Source organism: Passer domesticus, chromosome Z, assembly GCF_036417665.1.
Source record: "Passer domesticus isolate bPasDom1 chromosome Z, bPasDom1.hap1, whole genome shotgun sequence".
Lineage (NCBI taxonomy): Eukaryota > Metazoa > Chordata > Aves > Passeriformes > Passeridae > Passer > Passer domesticus.
In genome coordinates, this window is record NC_087512.1 from 10,912,672 (window position 1) to 10,929,295 (window position 16,624).

General features: G+C 41.4%; 1 protein-coding gene across 2 annotated transcripts in view; it reads right to left on the minus strand.

Moving 5' to 3' along the window:
* The window catches only part of NPR3 (natriuretic peptide receptor 3), a 45,398-nt gene that overhangs the window by 16,844 nt on the left and 11,930 nt on the right, over nt 1-16,624 (minus strand). For both annotated transcript variants that reach the window (XM_064403384.1, XM_064403383.1), the window contains exon 4: nt 1,379-1,514. In XM_064403384.1, coding sequence (XP_064259454.1) covers nt 1,379-1,514 — 136 coding nt within the window. The remainder of the gene's footprint in view (nt 1-1,378; nt 1,515-16,624) is intronic.

Below are 16,624 nucleotides of genomic sequence, written 5' to 3' on the forward strand. Positions count from 1 at the left end.
TCAGCTACATTTTCAGAATAGGTGGAACAGGTCAGCTACCAGCAACACTCTGGTTTTCACAAATGGGGAAAGAGAACATTGTTTCCTCCTGCCAGGTTTTACAAGCAAGGTGTGAGAATCAACCATGTAGCCCAGGTGGAGCACATGGTACTACAAAGGATGTATGGTTGTTGGTGGTTTTATGGAGCACAGGAACAGGAGCAAACACAGGCTGATCTGGGGCATCTGCTCCTGCACAGCACAAACAAAGAGGCAAATCCTTAGACACCAGACTCCCTCCCTTTTAAAACAGAGCGTTTTGGAGAGCCACAGACATGAAGAGATATAGTAGGATGCCAACCACAACCTACAGATGGTGCAGGGCTGCTTATGGGACGATTGCAATCAGCATAATTTAAAGCAATCCCTTGTTTTAAAGCGCTTAAGTGCTCCCTTAAGCTGCCCTGAGTATTCTTTTGCCTCATGTTCACATCACAATTTGAGAACAGAAAATTGGTTTGGAGCTTCTGCCCTTCTTGCCTCCCTACTACGTCCAATATGTTCTTAGATCTGAGAACCTGGCTTCTGGGGTTTTTCTTACACATTCAGATGAATCATTCACTTTTTATCTAGGGAAAATGTATCCTTCTCTCAGGCATTTCCAGAAGAAATCTTGCCAGTCCTACATCAAATGATTGGACTATCATACGAGATGGATGGAAGTATTTTAAGAGATGACAGATGAAACCAATACTCTTCAGTTTCTCTATTACAATTCTTACCTGGCAAAAGCATCTGCATTGCCTTGCATCAGCAAGGTGACACACAAGTGCCAGCTGCACTGCAGAATTGCAGCCTTGAGGATTAGGCACAGAAAGGCACAGTAGTGTTCAGCTGCTGCCTCTGAGACAATACACATAGCTCCTGAAAGGAGGCTGGGGGAAATCCTTCTAGGGCCCAAAGGAATCCCATTGAGAAACACAAAATAGCCCCAACCCTGGCACCTGCTTGCTTCTATCCATTCCCAGGCTTTCAAGATAAAAAAGTGAAATGGAAAAAATGAGGCAATCTGAGAGCTGATAGATGAACATGAGCAAAGCGAGCAGCTGTAATCTTTTCAAAAACAAAAAAGGAGCCTGAGAAAATTATTGGTATTTCTTTAAAACATCAGTGAAGGTCATGAAATTGTTAAGAGTTTTTTGAACTGAGTCAAGACCTTGACAGTTGATGCAAAAAAAAGACTGGTGAGATTTGTGAACCAGCCTTTAAGATGCACATGGTTTCATATGTCTGCCTTCCTCTCTCTTAGGAGTGAAATAAGCATGGGTCCTTACTTTGCACAGAACAAAGACCTGAAGTTTTTTGACCCTGAAAGCTGGAATTCCATACTAACTCTTACCTTCATATGTTCTGTTCCGTGTTTGCTGAACAATTTTTTCCCCATCTTTCTTACTGAAACCAATCTTCAGGACTTCCTGTAAAGCTAGAGCATAAAGAAGAATAGCATCATGGAATCCTTCCACAAACATGTTCACCTAAAAAGAAAGAAGAAAAAAAAAACCAATGGCAATTGACACATAACAAAATTTTTCTTTCCTAGGTAATTGATTGACTAGAGAGAATCTACAAATTAACCAAAGTGACTAATCTGGAGAGTTACTTTCTCAGCTGCTGGAACAGAAAGGAATATGTCTCAAAAAAACCTCAGGGGAACAATGGGAACTTCTGACCCATTTTTAAAAACAGTTAACCACTATCTGCTCTTCTGGACATTCATAATGTTGTGTCTGAATAGTTCTCAGATAGGAGCAAAATTCACAAATCCCAGTTCCCATGCCCAGAGGCACAAATTCTGCACTTGACTATGTGAGATTCTGTTAGGTGCTGAGCACCCTCATCCCACAGCAGTAAGTATAACCCCCGCCCTCTGCACAGGGGACTTGGCACCTCTCAGGACTGGGAAATATGTTCTCTCATGATTTTTTTTGGACTGGTGGATTTGCTTGTTTAATGATTACTACTTCCACTTCTGGCCCTTGTTCAGCCAAGCATCTCTCCACTAGCAAATAAGCAATGGAGAAAACTACTTACCATCCCCAGTAATGTGTTCTCTGGAACTGCCAGAAGAATCTTTTCCTGTCCTTTATAGCTTTCTCAGTAAGTTACATGAAACAAATGAAATAACCCTAATAACCCTAACCCTGCTTTACAACCCTAACACAAAAGAAGATTGCTGCCAATGAACCTTCATAGGCAACCTACAGTTTTTGGTCTGTGAGTTACATAAACAGTTAAAACCCAAGTGCTGCATAAACATCACAAATTTTCTCTCAGGAGCATGACGTGCTTCAGTGGTGAAGCAATAATTATTTCAGGAATGGAGTTCAGACCCATCAGCAGAAGCTGATGCAGAATGACCAGAGCAGCACAGGCGTTCCTCTTCTGCAGGCAGCAACTCACATTTCAGCAGTGCAATGTACTTACTAAAAGCATAGTAATTCAGAGCTAATTATCTTTTCAGCTGCAAGAAAGATGTTCCCATCCACTCAGAGTTTCACTGCAAAAAAAAAAACTCCTTGTATCCCAGGAAAGGTGTTAACCACATTATGGTTACACCTTTATGGGTCTCTTACTGCCACTTCCAGTGAACCACTCATCTCTACAAATATTCTCCTGGACAGAAGTAACATTTAGCTTATCTTCTGCTTCAGTGTATCTAAACAATTTTAAATGCCAGTAAATGAAGTGCTACTCTAACTCTCACAGGTTTAGCTGGACATTCAAAAAGTTACAAGAAAAAACATGTGGCCAGTTAACTAAATAACTGTTCCACAGATAAGAAGTATTACATAGTTGATTGGCTAAGCTGAACTAATCAAACCCTGATAGTGTAATTACATCCAAGACATTCCTTCACTCTCAAAGCAGCTGCCAACAGTAAGGAGAATTTTACTGAAAATTTAACAGTTTACATTGCTCTGACATTTAAAAGTGGACTTTCAGTAACTCCAACCTATGCTACAGTTGAATGCATCACATTCATCACAGGGAAGAGCCCAAGGTGCTACAGGAGGGGCAGAACAGTTCAGCTCACTCTGACAGTCACTGACTAAAGGGCAGCTGCAGTTATTCTGAACTAAAGAGAAAGCCTGAAAGAAGAGGTGAAAGTCAGGCATTTGATGGAATAAAAAGAGCTCCTGGACAAAGTGCACATTAGGACAGGCTTTGCCAGCAGGGGCTTTAACTTTTCAGAATTTAAAAAAACCCAACCAAACCAAGAAACCACAAAGCTCGACAACTGCTTCGTGTGCCAACGTTAGAGTCCAAGTGGCCTGTGGAAGATCAAACTTCAGCTTTCTTAATGTGACATTCTTTCTCTCAGGAGAGAAATTAGACTCTCCAGTAGCTATACCTCCCTGCTGGCTGATTTACAGTTTGTGGCTGGCATTTGTTTCAAGGAAGGCTTGTCACTTCTTTTCAAGGAAGGCTTTGTCACTTCTTTTGTCCACCACAGAGACCTCTCAGTGTAACACAGCAACCTTCAAAATCCATTTTGTCAGCTAATTTGCTCAACCTGAAATCTACTCATGCCACCAGCCTGAAAAGACACTGTAGATTTGCCAGATAAGCCCTGTCAAAACTCATTTGGCAGTTTGGAAGGTTACTGCCACAGTGTCTTGCCAAAGCTCTACTTGGCCAAAACCCCTTCTATTACATGTGAAAAATCACATTAGAAAATCATCAGAAAGTCATTTATGCCACTGCTCAGTTGCTCACAGCGCAGCATTTTAGCTCATGTTGTCAAGGAAGCTGAAACTATGGACAATTTATGCCATTTAAAATCTTCTGACAGAGTTGTAATTACTGTTTGCAGATGGGATTGCACTTTCACTCCCCAGCCAAACCATATGCTGGACACACCTGAGACTTTTCACATTAATCCAGGAACACATTTAAGCAGCAGTTCTTGAAAGGTGATACAGGATTCCATGAAGGGAATAAGGTTTTCCTGCATATCATCTTGTTCAATCACTCGTAAGTTACCACAATTCCACACAGACCACAGGCTGCATGATGTGTAGGACAGAGGAATAGTAAAATGTGAAGTAACTGCTGCAAAAATTTTTGAAGGGTTTGCTCTTTGCTGCAGGAAAAGCATTAAAAAGGGCTAGACTATAAATTTATATTCCAGGAATGCTTCAAATAGGAATGAGAGTGACTGTGAAGATGTCTTCACAGGCTGCTTGATGGTGTCCATGGTAATTAATAATATGTTAGTTCAACCTTAGACACCTGCAGGATAAAAACTGAACAGAGTATAAAATCTATTAAAGGCCCATTTATCTTATAGGTAATTAAAAGTTCTTTTAGTTGAGCAGCCTGTTTTTATTGTAGTGTTTTCCATTTTCATTCAAGCTGCTTCAAGCTGCCTTTCAATTACAGGTGTGAGCAGAGATCCAAATGCTGTGATCACAATTTGCATGTCAGAGCTACTGAATCATTGGTGTCCAAGGCCACCCCCTCAATGTGGCAGCAATGCCACTGGCAGCAGAGAAGCTGCCAGGTTTGCTGAACATCTTTGGAGGCTGCAGTACAAATGTGTGGAAACCTCTCTCTCAGCTATCTTCTGTATTACTTTCACATTCTATTCTAATACCACACACCTAAAAAGCAAGTATGCCAACTGCATAGGTGAGTAAGACATATACCCCTTTTATCTTCCTGCCTTTCTACTCTAATTAATCATCTTCTATCAGAAAAAAGAAAACAACCAAAACCCAACAACCCCTCTCAGTGGAAATCACATGCATAAATTTTACCCAGTTCGAAGTTATAGTTCCCCAAGCAGCAATATTGTGACCACACCGCTCATATATACCAAGGTGTTAACAGCACACACAGCAATGCAAAATACTACCGATGTGGAAGACAGCCAAGATACAGCTATGCAGGGCCCATAATTTTCCATATCCTGCCTACTGACTGTAAAATAAGATTATTCTCCTGCATCTGGAACTGCCCAGCTCTGAATCACCGCAGTTACAGCAATTCATACCACTTCCATGCTTACAGGGAGCATCGTCACCATCACTTTTTTATATTGAAAAGGCAAACAACATCTCCCACACTTGGTCTCTGCATCTCCTTTCCAGTACATCCATAGTGATAGTCAAGTTGTCAAACTATGGTTTCAGCAAAGACCCTGGGGAACTGCAGAGGGCTGCACCCAGACATTTTGCAAAAATCTTTTGTGTATCTGATAGTAATGCTCCTACTTCTCACTCTGTCACACTGTATCTAAAGAGAAGTATTTTTCTAAGCAGCTGCAATTTAACTGTCAGTTCTCCCCTTTTAGTCCTCTTTCACCAAGCCAATTATAATTATAGTCCCTTCTTTATGAGCTTTCCTAAGAAGTCCTGACATAACTAACTTCTCTCACATGCATCTTGACAAAAATTTGTCTTCTGCTGACTCACTATCCACTTAACTCTACAGCAGGGATTTCTTTCTTTAATACCATTTGTTGATGTTGCATATTCCCATTCAGGACACTGCCAGAGATCATGCTGTTTTAAGTGTTTATTTATGGTCCTGAGATGGTCAGAGGCCTTGAGTAGTTCTTTGATGAGTTGCTACACCTTGCTCTGAGCAGCACAAATCGAGAAAAAGGTGCTCATGATTCTCATACAATAGATGATCAAAATATAGAAATTATTCATGTTTAATTTTTTAAAATATAATATATCATTATTACACATTGATTTTGTGTTAAACTTCTAGTTTACATAATCCCAGTGAGAAACTCTGGGAGGAACTGAGGAACTACCACCCTAACAGGATTATCAAAGTTTTCACTAACCCAACCATCCATCTCCTCAGATCCTCACAGGATTTCTTCATCTGATTCTGTAACAGAAACTCACGGAGCTCCTGAATAATAATAATAATAATCTATGGATAACAACTGTTTAATGCTGACATGCACTGGGACTGGGATTTCAAGGACTCCCAAGCACACCAAATGCAAAGCCATGGGATATGCCTAGTCAGCTGTCATAAACAGCATGTCTTGGGGTGCCTACAGATAAGAGATGCATCACTGTGGAAACAAAGCAGGAACTGGAAAGGAGAATAAAGCTAAAAGACAGTTAATCAAATCTGAATGTTTAGATGCCTAAAATGAAAAATACAGACTGTTTGCTTGGGCAGCCATAGTGCTCCCTTACTGGACCAGAGTGCCTCAAACAAACAGTAAGGAAAAGGAAAAAATAATAGAAACACATGCTTTCTTCCAAGATGGCGATTTCCACAATAGTTAATTAAAAACGAAAAAATATATGGTATTACACCAAACTCTGGGCAACACAGCTGTAGCCAAGGAGAGCGTCACACTGTATTCACTGATATCCAATCTCTATAAATACATAAATGGGCACCTGCTCAAGAACATGAGGCCAGGGCTCAGGACTTGGTTTTCTAAAGATATATCCAAACCCACTTTAATATTTGGGGCTGGAACTCACATGTCACTCTAGGAAAAGAGGAAGAGAATAATAATAAAACCCTGCACATATCTAAGAGAGATTTATTCAAGTACTGTTGCATCAATTTCATGTTTCACAGGGAAACAGTGTTTATGTGGAAACCCATGAGACATTTTTCTTATAGGGGAGCACATGACTGTATTAGTGGAATTCTGCAGGCTGAGGGTTATACTTGCTCTAAAATTTATAGCTGAAAAATTCAGCACTGCAGTCGAACAAGTCCTCACTTCCCTTTAAGGAGGCTTCTTCCAACAAGGCTGCCTGCTTGTGTTCATTTCCTTGACAGCATTTGCTGGAGCAGCAGTGATGCTGAGAGCAGGGGAGATGAGGTGTGTGCTCTACCCAAGCACTCTGCACACTGAGAAATGTCCCTTGCATGAGGAATTTGCAACTGAAGCCCACGGTTAGAGTCTTGGGCACAAGCACTGCTGGCAGCTCAGCAGGCGCCCATCTCCACCATGAAAGAGCCTGCATGCACCATTTGAGAGATAAGATGTACAGCGAGACCCCTGCTTTTTTTTTTCTGCACTTCCTGTTTGATTTGGACACAAAGATGTTCTGCTGCAATTAAACTCATTTATTCGAGGGTGTGACCATGCCTCTGCCTGCCTGCACTGTTCAGCTGGTACAAAAACTCATGTGCACTCCGGGCATGCCAAACCACTGCTGCCTTTGTTCCACTCAGACAAGAGGATACTTATTCCAACAGGATTGAAGTACCACTGGGGACAAACTCCAATCTACTTTAAAGCCAGTTGTGGACCAGAAGCCAGCCCTTTGTTCCACGAAAAGGTCTGCTGAAATAAAATAAATTAACAAGAAGAAAATAAAAGTAAATTAACAAATGACAGCAGTATCTGATTTACTTAAAAAACCAGCCAAATCCAGGGAGTTAAGGGTATTTGTCAGTGAAGGTCATTTTCTTGCTATGGAAAGAAAACTAACCACAAAGCCAGTTTCTTTGCTATTGTATCTCATCTCATTCTTCAAGCCTTCTTCCTTGTTTTTCTTAATATTCCATTCTTGAACAACTAGTAGATTTACCCACAATCATTGGGCTGGGGCAGCCACAAGTTGCTCTATTGTCTCGATGGTGAACTGAAGCAAAAATCTATTCAGTCCCAGACTACAGGGCAGCTGCACTGTGAAATATCAGCTAAAACACATCAGGCTACAGTGGCAACAGGGATACAAAGGTGTGGAGAAAACCTTCCACCCCACTGCCTGCAAAAGCTGTCTATTCTTTGTTTATTGCTTGCAACACTCTCCTAAGGTTATCTGGAAAATGGTTGTAAACCCAGAGTGCCTGCTGCTAACAGGCTGGGCAGAAATTTCCCGCTACAGCCAAAATGAGCTCCTTCCATTAAACAAAGAAAGAGGAACTATCACCTCAGCAGAGTTAGAACCTTACCCACAGTCAGTTCACACCAAGGGGCTCTGACTGCTGCTCTCAACCCACAGCCTTACATCACTGGGCTCTCAGACTCTCCCCAGATTTCCACTGGCATGGCCAAAGCAGGGGCAGGCTGAGCTGAGAACTGCCCTGCTCCAGGAACAGGATGATGGATGCTCTTCTAGACCAGATTTTCCCCCTGAAAACCTGTGTGGGATTTATTTCTGGCTCTGTCCATTGTGTTCACTGATTGCTTTTGCAAACTGCTACCAGCCACTTTACCCCTCTGTGGTTTTGGCTCCTGCATTACCTTTTAATGTTGCACTAAAAGGGGTGCCAGTGATGTATGTAAAGAGCAGAACTGTTTTGTACCCAAACTCAACTACCTACAAAACAATCATTTTAGAGGAATTTATCCTATAAAGCAGAAATTCCTCTAAAATACATAAATGGGCACCTATGTATGATGTACACAGACACTATTCACCTTAATAATTTAGCTCTAAAGGGCTCCAGGTCACCTATCAAGGAAAAGGATAGAATAACAGAACACATTATTGTGCTCCTGCAGCTAAGGTGAAATATCCCATGTTTATATTACATCTCCAACATCAGATAAACAGCTAATGCAAAGGATTTCTAGCACATAGCACTGTACTGTGACTGCCTGAATACTGAACAGATCTTAACCATAAAAGGTACAGCTGTCATTTATAAAATTAACCTTCCTACTTTTTTAGGATTTCTTGCCTTCTAACAAACTATGTGGCCATTCACATGATGAGTTCCAAAACTATGTCCAGAAATTATACATCTTGTCGTAGTGAAACACAAGAGATACTAAAGAAACTATTCTTTTCAGCTGAAAACACACAGACATACAGAAACTAAAATATGCTTGTTTTAAATAGATTTTTCTAAGAATCCCCATTGGTACTCTGATAATCTGTTACACAGTTGTAATGAATGCTAACATTTTAAGTTGGCATTTAAAATGGAACATTTTAATTGCAGATAAACACTTAGTAGCAAAAAAACCCCAACATTTCACAACATTCCCCCATCCTTTCATTAGAGAGTAAGTTTTTTTTATGTCAGCGGGCAGGAACGTTTTACAAGCAGGAACATCTCAGTTTCCAGGGTGACAGTTCTTCATCTGAAAAAATCAGTTCCACTTGCTAAAATAAGTTAAATTAGTTTAAACTAATGCAGAAATCAGACAAAAAGGAAGGATTTTTTTGTTAAATGTTTATCCTTTTACAATGTGCAATTGTTTTGAGTTCTGGATTACTAACATTATCACCAAACCACAAAAATCAAAAACATTTTATTTTTTGTATTAAAAACTCTCAAGGTCACATCAGTTCTCATGCAAAACTCAGAAAAATCACTGTATCAGTTTGGAGACAACTCATGTGTTCTAACTGAATTTACCCATGCTATACTAGCTGGTGGGCTAGTAAAATCCTGGATGGGGTAAAAACCACATCTGATGAAAAGGACCATTTGATTTCTGCTTTGCAGCAAAGATTACCCAGCAGAAGATTTGCTTTACTGTCCTTATCCAGTCTCTGGATAAACACAAATGATTCAGACACAGCCAAAAGTGGTGCTTAGCTCAAAAGCATGCTTGGAGCTGGGATGATTAATCTAAGATCCTTATTCAGTACTAGGCAAAAATTAGGGACACAAAACTAGCATTCATAAGAACAGCATCCCACCTCACCCTTGCCAGCAGAGGAGGTAGAGAATGAGGGATGGTGTGACCCTCTTATTCTCACACACACTCTCTCCACTGCATGAACTTGCAGTAAAGACCTTACAAAACCCCACAGGACACCAGTCCTTTTAAATTACCTTCCCCTTTCATCTAAAAGCCCTGAGCCTCCTATTACTGAGTTAGCATGAGAGAACTTCAGGGTCCAATCTCTGCTTTCAGAGAATCTGAATTCCATCTTTCCCCTGCCCTGTCTGCAGGGCATCCTGAGGTGGAGGCACTCTTGGAACTGAAATCCAGGTGCTGGGGGGAAAGGCACGACCTGCCAAGACCTGGGGGACCTCTGGACTGGGAGTAAATAATTTGCTAAGAGAGCCCACCTGAGGCTGTGGTTGCCATGACAAATGATCCTTTTATTAAATACCAGAGTAAATGTGCACATGAACTTGTAAACTTTAATGACATGGAACTAATGCAAACCCTCAGGCTGCTATTAGTCATGCTTCCATTCCAAATAATTTAAAATTTAACTATATGTTATTTTCTTTCAGATAGTGAGTATCTGATGAAAGGTGTTCAGCTGGCTGATTAACCACCCCTTTGCTGGCATCCCTGTGAGGTTCCCATTGGCACAGGAGGGGCACAGCAGCTGTCTCAGCAGATATTTGTGTGTACCTGTCAGCAGGCAGTAAGGTTCCAGCTGCACACCTGAAACATATCCTCCCACTCTCCAGCAGCAGCATGGTAGTTAATACCTCTGAATCTGAGGATTTGCAGCCACTCCAGGAAACTAAAGACTCACTCTCGTAGCTCTTTGCATCTATATTTACTGTCTGATTCCCGAGATCCTCCTTGGGTTTGCTCTCTAAGGTATTTTGTAGGCCAGCTGGATGCATTGTACACACACATTTCCCATCAAATGTGTGTGTACAATGCATCCTGCATCCTGTTCACCTTGTTCCCAGCCACAGAGCAAAGGCATCCTCACCTACCCTCTCCCATTGTCCCATGCCCCTTTCTCATACCCCTCTTATTCATTTGCTCTGGGACAGAGACACTCCTTGTCTTTTCAATACGCTTTGATATATTCGTTCTTTTTAGAATGGGATAGACCTTCTAATTTTTTGTCCCAGTCTTCTCTTCCTAATGAATAAAAGTATCTGCTAAAGAGGGAAGGAAAGTTTTGAGTGTCTTCCTGCAGGTTCCTATGCCTCCTTGCCCGCATGAGAACACCACTGCCTCTATTCACACAGCCCATTCTCACAGGATGACTACATTACCCCCTCTGCATTAGCAAAATTGCTAAATAAATAAAAAAATAAGAGCTGGCACATGGTACACTGATCTTTTCTTACAGCCCAATGGAGTGGAGCACACCCAAGCTCTGCTGCCTATCTTGCCTCTGCCAACATTCAGACACCAGGGTGACCTGACTCGCCCACGGGACTGGCCTGCCTTTCTGTTAAAATATTTTTTCCCCTCTGGAGAATGAGCCTTTCCCAGAGCTAGGTTCACCTTAACCTCCGAGCACTCAGCCATAAGAAATGAACGCGCTGACACAGCAGGAGATCTCAGACTTGAGGTGTTAATGATTGCCACTTACACTGGCTTTTTAGAAGACTAGTCACTTGTGAATATCACAAAGTTCAACCCTGCCCAGCTGTCATTCAGAACCACCTACACCATATCAATACCCCAGATGAGTGCAAAAAAGCTTTCCTGGACCACCTCAGTGTGGAGACAACAACTCTTCTGCCCTGGTGCTCTCAAACAAGGAATTCACATTTATTGCCTTGAATAATTGTTCTTCCTTTATATCCCTAAAGAAAACAAAGCATGGCTCCTTCCCCACACCTCCTGCCACCCTCATAATCAAACCTGATTAAACTGCTTGGCTCATAGAGCATTCAAACACTGGACTCTTAACCCAGTCTGTGTGACCACAGTGTGAAGGCAGCAGCACGGGTGAGGTGAACCCTCCACAGCACCCAAGGTGCTGAGGCTGGAGTATCACATCAGCCATCTAGCAAGCGCTCCCAAAAAACTGCTTCCAAGCGCCTGCCCAGGACCCTGCTGCTGGCTGCACCATCATCCTGACATAGAACAGACCCACCCAAACCTCCTCTTCATTCCTGTTGAGCTGAATATTCTTTCAGTAAATAAGGAAACTTCCAATTCAGTGATATTTTCATAATCAGTGATATTTTCATTTTCATATTCTCTCTGGACCCAGAGAATAAGACTCTCAGAAAAAGGAGATGACTGCTAAAAAGTGTATTAAGCAAAGGTATTTCACTCTTCAAGTGACATTTTATACAAAATGAAATAGTCTTCCTTCATTCAAACATCTCAGAGCCCAACCATTCTACATCAGTGTCAAAAATCCTACAAATTTACATTAAAACAATACCTCAATGGGACAAAATAGCTTTTGGTTTACTGGCAATGCAAACTGCATGGAGAAGCATTTAAACTAGAAACAGGCTATGTATTTTACAGGAAGACATTTTTCACACTTGATTAGTGGAAAATAAGGTACATTTCTAGCAAGTACTTCAAAAAGCACCTTACCCATAAATTTCTGACTGCTTGTTTAGTAAAATGGAATGTGAATATCTGTGAAATCCAAGTTAAAAACATGAGACTGTGGAAAATATACAACATAACCATGAAGATCAACTCTAAACTTTTACATTCCCAGAAAGTTCAGATGTTACTATTTCCAGATATACACACAGTTTTACACTATCTCCTCCATGGTTTAAGACAGCTTCAAAAATATGCTTAGATAGGCTAGAAAAACCTAAATAAATGCACTGGAAGAGAGAAGAATAATTTCTTTCTTTTACTGTCTTTTATGACATCTGTTATTGGCAAATAACTTTCTATTACACTGTAGTCTTGCCTAAGACCCTGACGTGGATGACACTGGTCTTTCATACACTGAGAAAGCATTAACTTTAGGGGGGAAAAAAAGTGTCTGCTGTATTCACCAAATTTAGCAACAGGTCAATACTCCTCTTACAGAAAATAAAGACACTCTCATTAATTCCAAGGGGTGAAGGGTTGGTCATGAAAATCCTAAATATGTTTTACTAATATAATTCATCTTGTTAATAAGCTGGCATGTGAAACCATTTTTTCCTGCTGCTGAAAGCAGCTTGTGGTTTGCTTTTATTCTTTTGAACACAATTAGCAAAGCACTCCAGCAGCTGAATAGAACCATTCATTTGAACAAATTATTCCCTGGCAGGGTTTGGGGGTTCTTTCCCCCCCCGCCCCCTTAAATCTCCTCAAAACTCTCTCCCATCCTTATGCAGTCAGGAGACACAAAAGACTGCCTGACATTAATCTTGCCTGCCTGTGCCTGAAAAAAGACAAGTGAGAAGGACATTGCTGAATAAGTTACATTTTCAGCATCATAGCTACAAGACTGAATTGCTCACTTCTCCCAGCCTTATCTTAGCTGGTGTGCAATCCTAATTAAAAGGCTGATGTAAGGAATACACACAGGGAAGAGTCTGGCACGGATGTTATGGATGAGATGATAAACTTTACGAGCACAGCTACCTCCCATGAAGCTTTTGTAGTTAACTGTTGGAGCTAAAAAGGTTGCTCTTGAGTGCACCTTTTCTCCTTTCAGAGGGCTGAAAATGTTAAATAAAACAGAGTTCCCCTTTCTAACAGGGAGTGGTATCTTTCTGATCTAATTAATCTACACAGCTCATTCTTTCACTGAGATAACTTTACTGGCAAATCAGGCTCCAGTTCCTTTCTCCTGATGCTAATTTTCAGGGTGAAAAAGGCTGTGGGTAGGAAAAAAACCCTATGCATCCACCTTGTGAACAATGCTGTCATGTAGTTAACACAGCAGAAATATTTGTTTAATTAGTTACATTTTAAGCTTTTAAATGAGAAGAAAAAACAAGCCATGGGTGGTCTGTAACCTCAGAAGAGCAAATATTCCTGGCTGTAAAATCATCTGAGCTCAGAATACTGGGTTGGACATAAAAAAAGCATTTATTGAATCCTAGGCCTGAGTCAGGAACAGAAGGTGCATTAAGAACTTCCAAACTGCACCCTACCACCAATTCATTAAGTGTTCAGCATTATTTAATAAAAATGGCTTATGCATATACTTCAACTGAAACACTGTTTATTCATAAACATTTTTAACTACAGTATGTGTTGGGAATTATTCACACACCCCTTTAGAGCCAGTTTTAAATTCTTCCTGCAAGTAATTGCGTGCAATTCCCACTGCTGTCTGCCTCAACTAGGCTATAGGTCTGCAAGAAGAGCTTGCCCCATATTTTGCAAGTAAACCAAGGATGTTAGTTGGTTTATAGAGAGCAGGACTCCCTGCTGGTAATGTCTTGTTAATGCATTAACATTACAAAAGTAAAAAAACTGCCACCATTTGTATAAAAGCATTAAAGCAATTCTACTGCATGCTTGAAACCCAAATTTGAGTGGATTTTTGAAAACATTCCTCCTTTTTTTTCTTATTTTATCAGAGAAGTCGATCTTCATGTAGGCACAGAATAAAATAGTCAGACATTCTACAAAACTACAGGATGTTTCTTGAAAAAACATGAGACACTTGAATGCTGAAATATTGGCTGAGCAGATTTATTGCTTCAGCCCACAGTTCTTTGGGTTACATTAACATGACAGTAACTGCTTTCACACTGAGACTGGTGAACTAGCAAACTAACAATATTTGCTAATGACTTCAGGGCTGCTGCAATGGGACTTTGCAGACAGGGAACATCACCATTGCCCCATGCTGTGCAACCCAAATATTTCTAAGATGCTTTCTCAGAACCTCTCTGCTACTCTTGTTTCTAATGCTGTCTAATTAAAATTTGCTTAAGGAAGCTTCTTACTTCACAGGAGAGATTCCTAGAGAAGTTGTCTTTTCCACACTTTCCTGCTTCCTCACAGGGTGTAGGTTCTCCCACCTTTCCCATTTCCAAAGCAAAACATTCATGCAGAAACATTTGAAACTTCTGAGCTGGGAAAGACATACCCAAAACACGTTTTTCTCTTTTCTGTGTGATCTCACAGCTGGAGATGAAGACAGCCAACACTCTTTGACCTTACTCCTCCAAGGGCCGTATGTGTTCTGCATCTGGCAGTGGGACAGCTGCTGCTTTAGGACTTTGCCCTTTCTGTCTCCCTTATCTTTCCTTCTGTCATCTGCTTATTTTCCATTTTTATTATATTCTTTTTTGGTAGAAAATAATGCCTTTAGGATTAGTGCTGGCAAGAGGCCAGGACAAAATGGCAGCACTAATGACTTTTGTTTGAGTTAGGGTCACTGTGAGATAATTTAGACTATGGGCCTGGGGCCCCATTTTCCCATGACATTGGAAAAATCTACACAGAAAAGCAGACACACTGAATGCTTCAAATCCAAACCTCCCTAAGCGTCTCCTCTTGGGACACAGCTTGCAGAAAAGAATGAGGACTATATTTCAACACCCGTGGATATGACTTGAGATGGGCTGTACTATTGATTATCTTTCTACATAGTTTTTGTTTTCAGGAGCAGAATCCAACAGAGCAAAATCCATCTCTGCCACTTCCCACTCACTCAGCTCAAGGACTTTTCCTTCCCAATCTTCTCTTGGAGGACACAGCTTTGCCTAATGCATACCCAGGACACTTTTTTCCCATGTTGCCAAAGAAAGCACACTTAATGGGTGCCCACTACCCAGAAATTTTTCAGATGGGAAGGAATTTGCCTTCGGTCTAGATTTTTTTTTTTCCCCACTAGTTTTCAGAATGCTTTTTCTTTCTTAATCCTGAAGGCTGCCCCAAAATGTTTCTGCTCTGAATAGGGCAGCAGGACAATCAGTTAAGGGAATATGATGCATGCCTTTTCCACTGTCTAAAGTGAGGAAATGTATAATTCATCACAAACAATGCAAAGCAAACCAGAAAGTTAAAGTTCACACACTGTTAGTGAAGGAACACAGCTATGGGGTTCTTCACTGTACTCAACCAGAAAACTAATTCTCTTAGAGACATTTTATTTTACCATAGTTAGAAAGCTGTGAAAAAGCAGGGAGGGGAGGCTCTGCTGAAGTCAATTTTATTTAAACATCCACCTAATAGCAGGATACTCCGCATTTGAAACCAAACCTGCTTCCCCCATAGCCATGGCCTGTATCTCCTCTACAGAGAGCTGCACTTCCCACTGGCCTTCACCATGGAGGCTGCCTGTGAGCCAAGGGCTGATGTTTCACATGGCAGGATTCTGTGGTAGGTGTGCACAGATCACAAGATGTTCTCTGTGTCCCATCAAGAACAGATTGGGAAGCAAGAAGAAAGCCAGGTGGGAAAGGAAGAACAGGAAGAGGAATAGGGGAAGGAGCAGCAGGAGGCCTATGCAGCTTGCCTGGCTCTAGCAAAGGTTTTGTGTGAAGGAATGCTTGGAAAAAGGTGAAGGACTCCAGATCACAGGTGGAAATGGGACACAGGGAGAGGCAGCTCTCAGAGCCAGGCAGAAGGTCAAGGATGAGATGGTAGGGAGCCAGCCCCCATTGTTGGTCCAGGACAGCCAGGAGAAGTGACAGCACACACAGCAGCCATGTGGTGAGGAAAGACAGCAGAGGACTTCTGGCAGTGGGTGTGCAGCTGTGAGGGAGTCTCCCCAGCAAACACATCAGCCTGCAAAATCTCCCCCAAGCTGGCACGGGGTAATTTGCTCTCCCCTAGATCCAGTCCTGGCTGACAGGATACAAGCCCAGAACAGGGCTTATATTTATGCAGCCTCAATCAATACTGCCCAGGGTTTGCAGTAGGTCCCCACCCTAAAGAAGAGAAAAGCACCCTTTTGCCTGCCTCCAAACTGCCCACAGTAGCCTGAGCTCTCGTCAGTATAAAGCTTTTCTTATTTGGGAAGATATCACACTGCCCAGACTAAAAAAACCCACAACACTGCAGATCAATGGATGTAAAGTACTTAAAATCACATTTCTC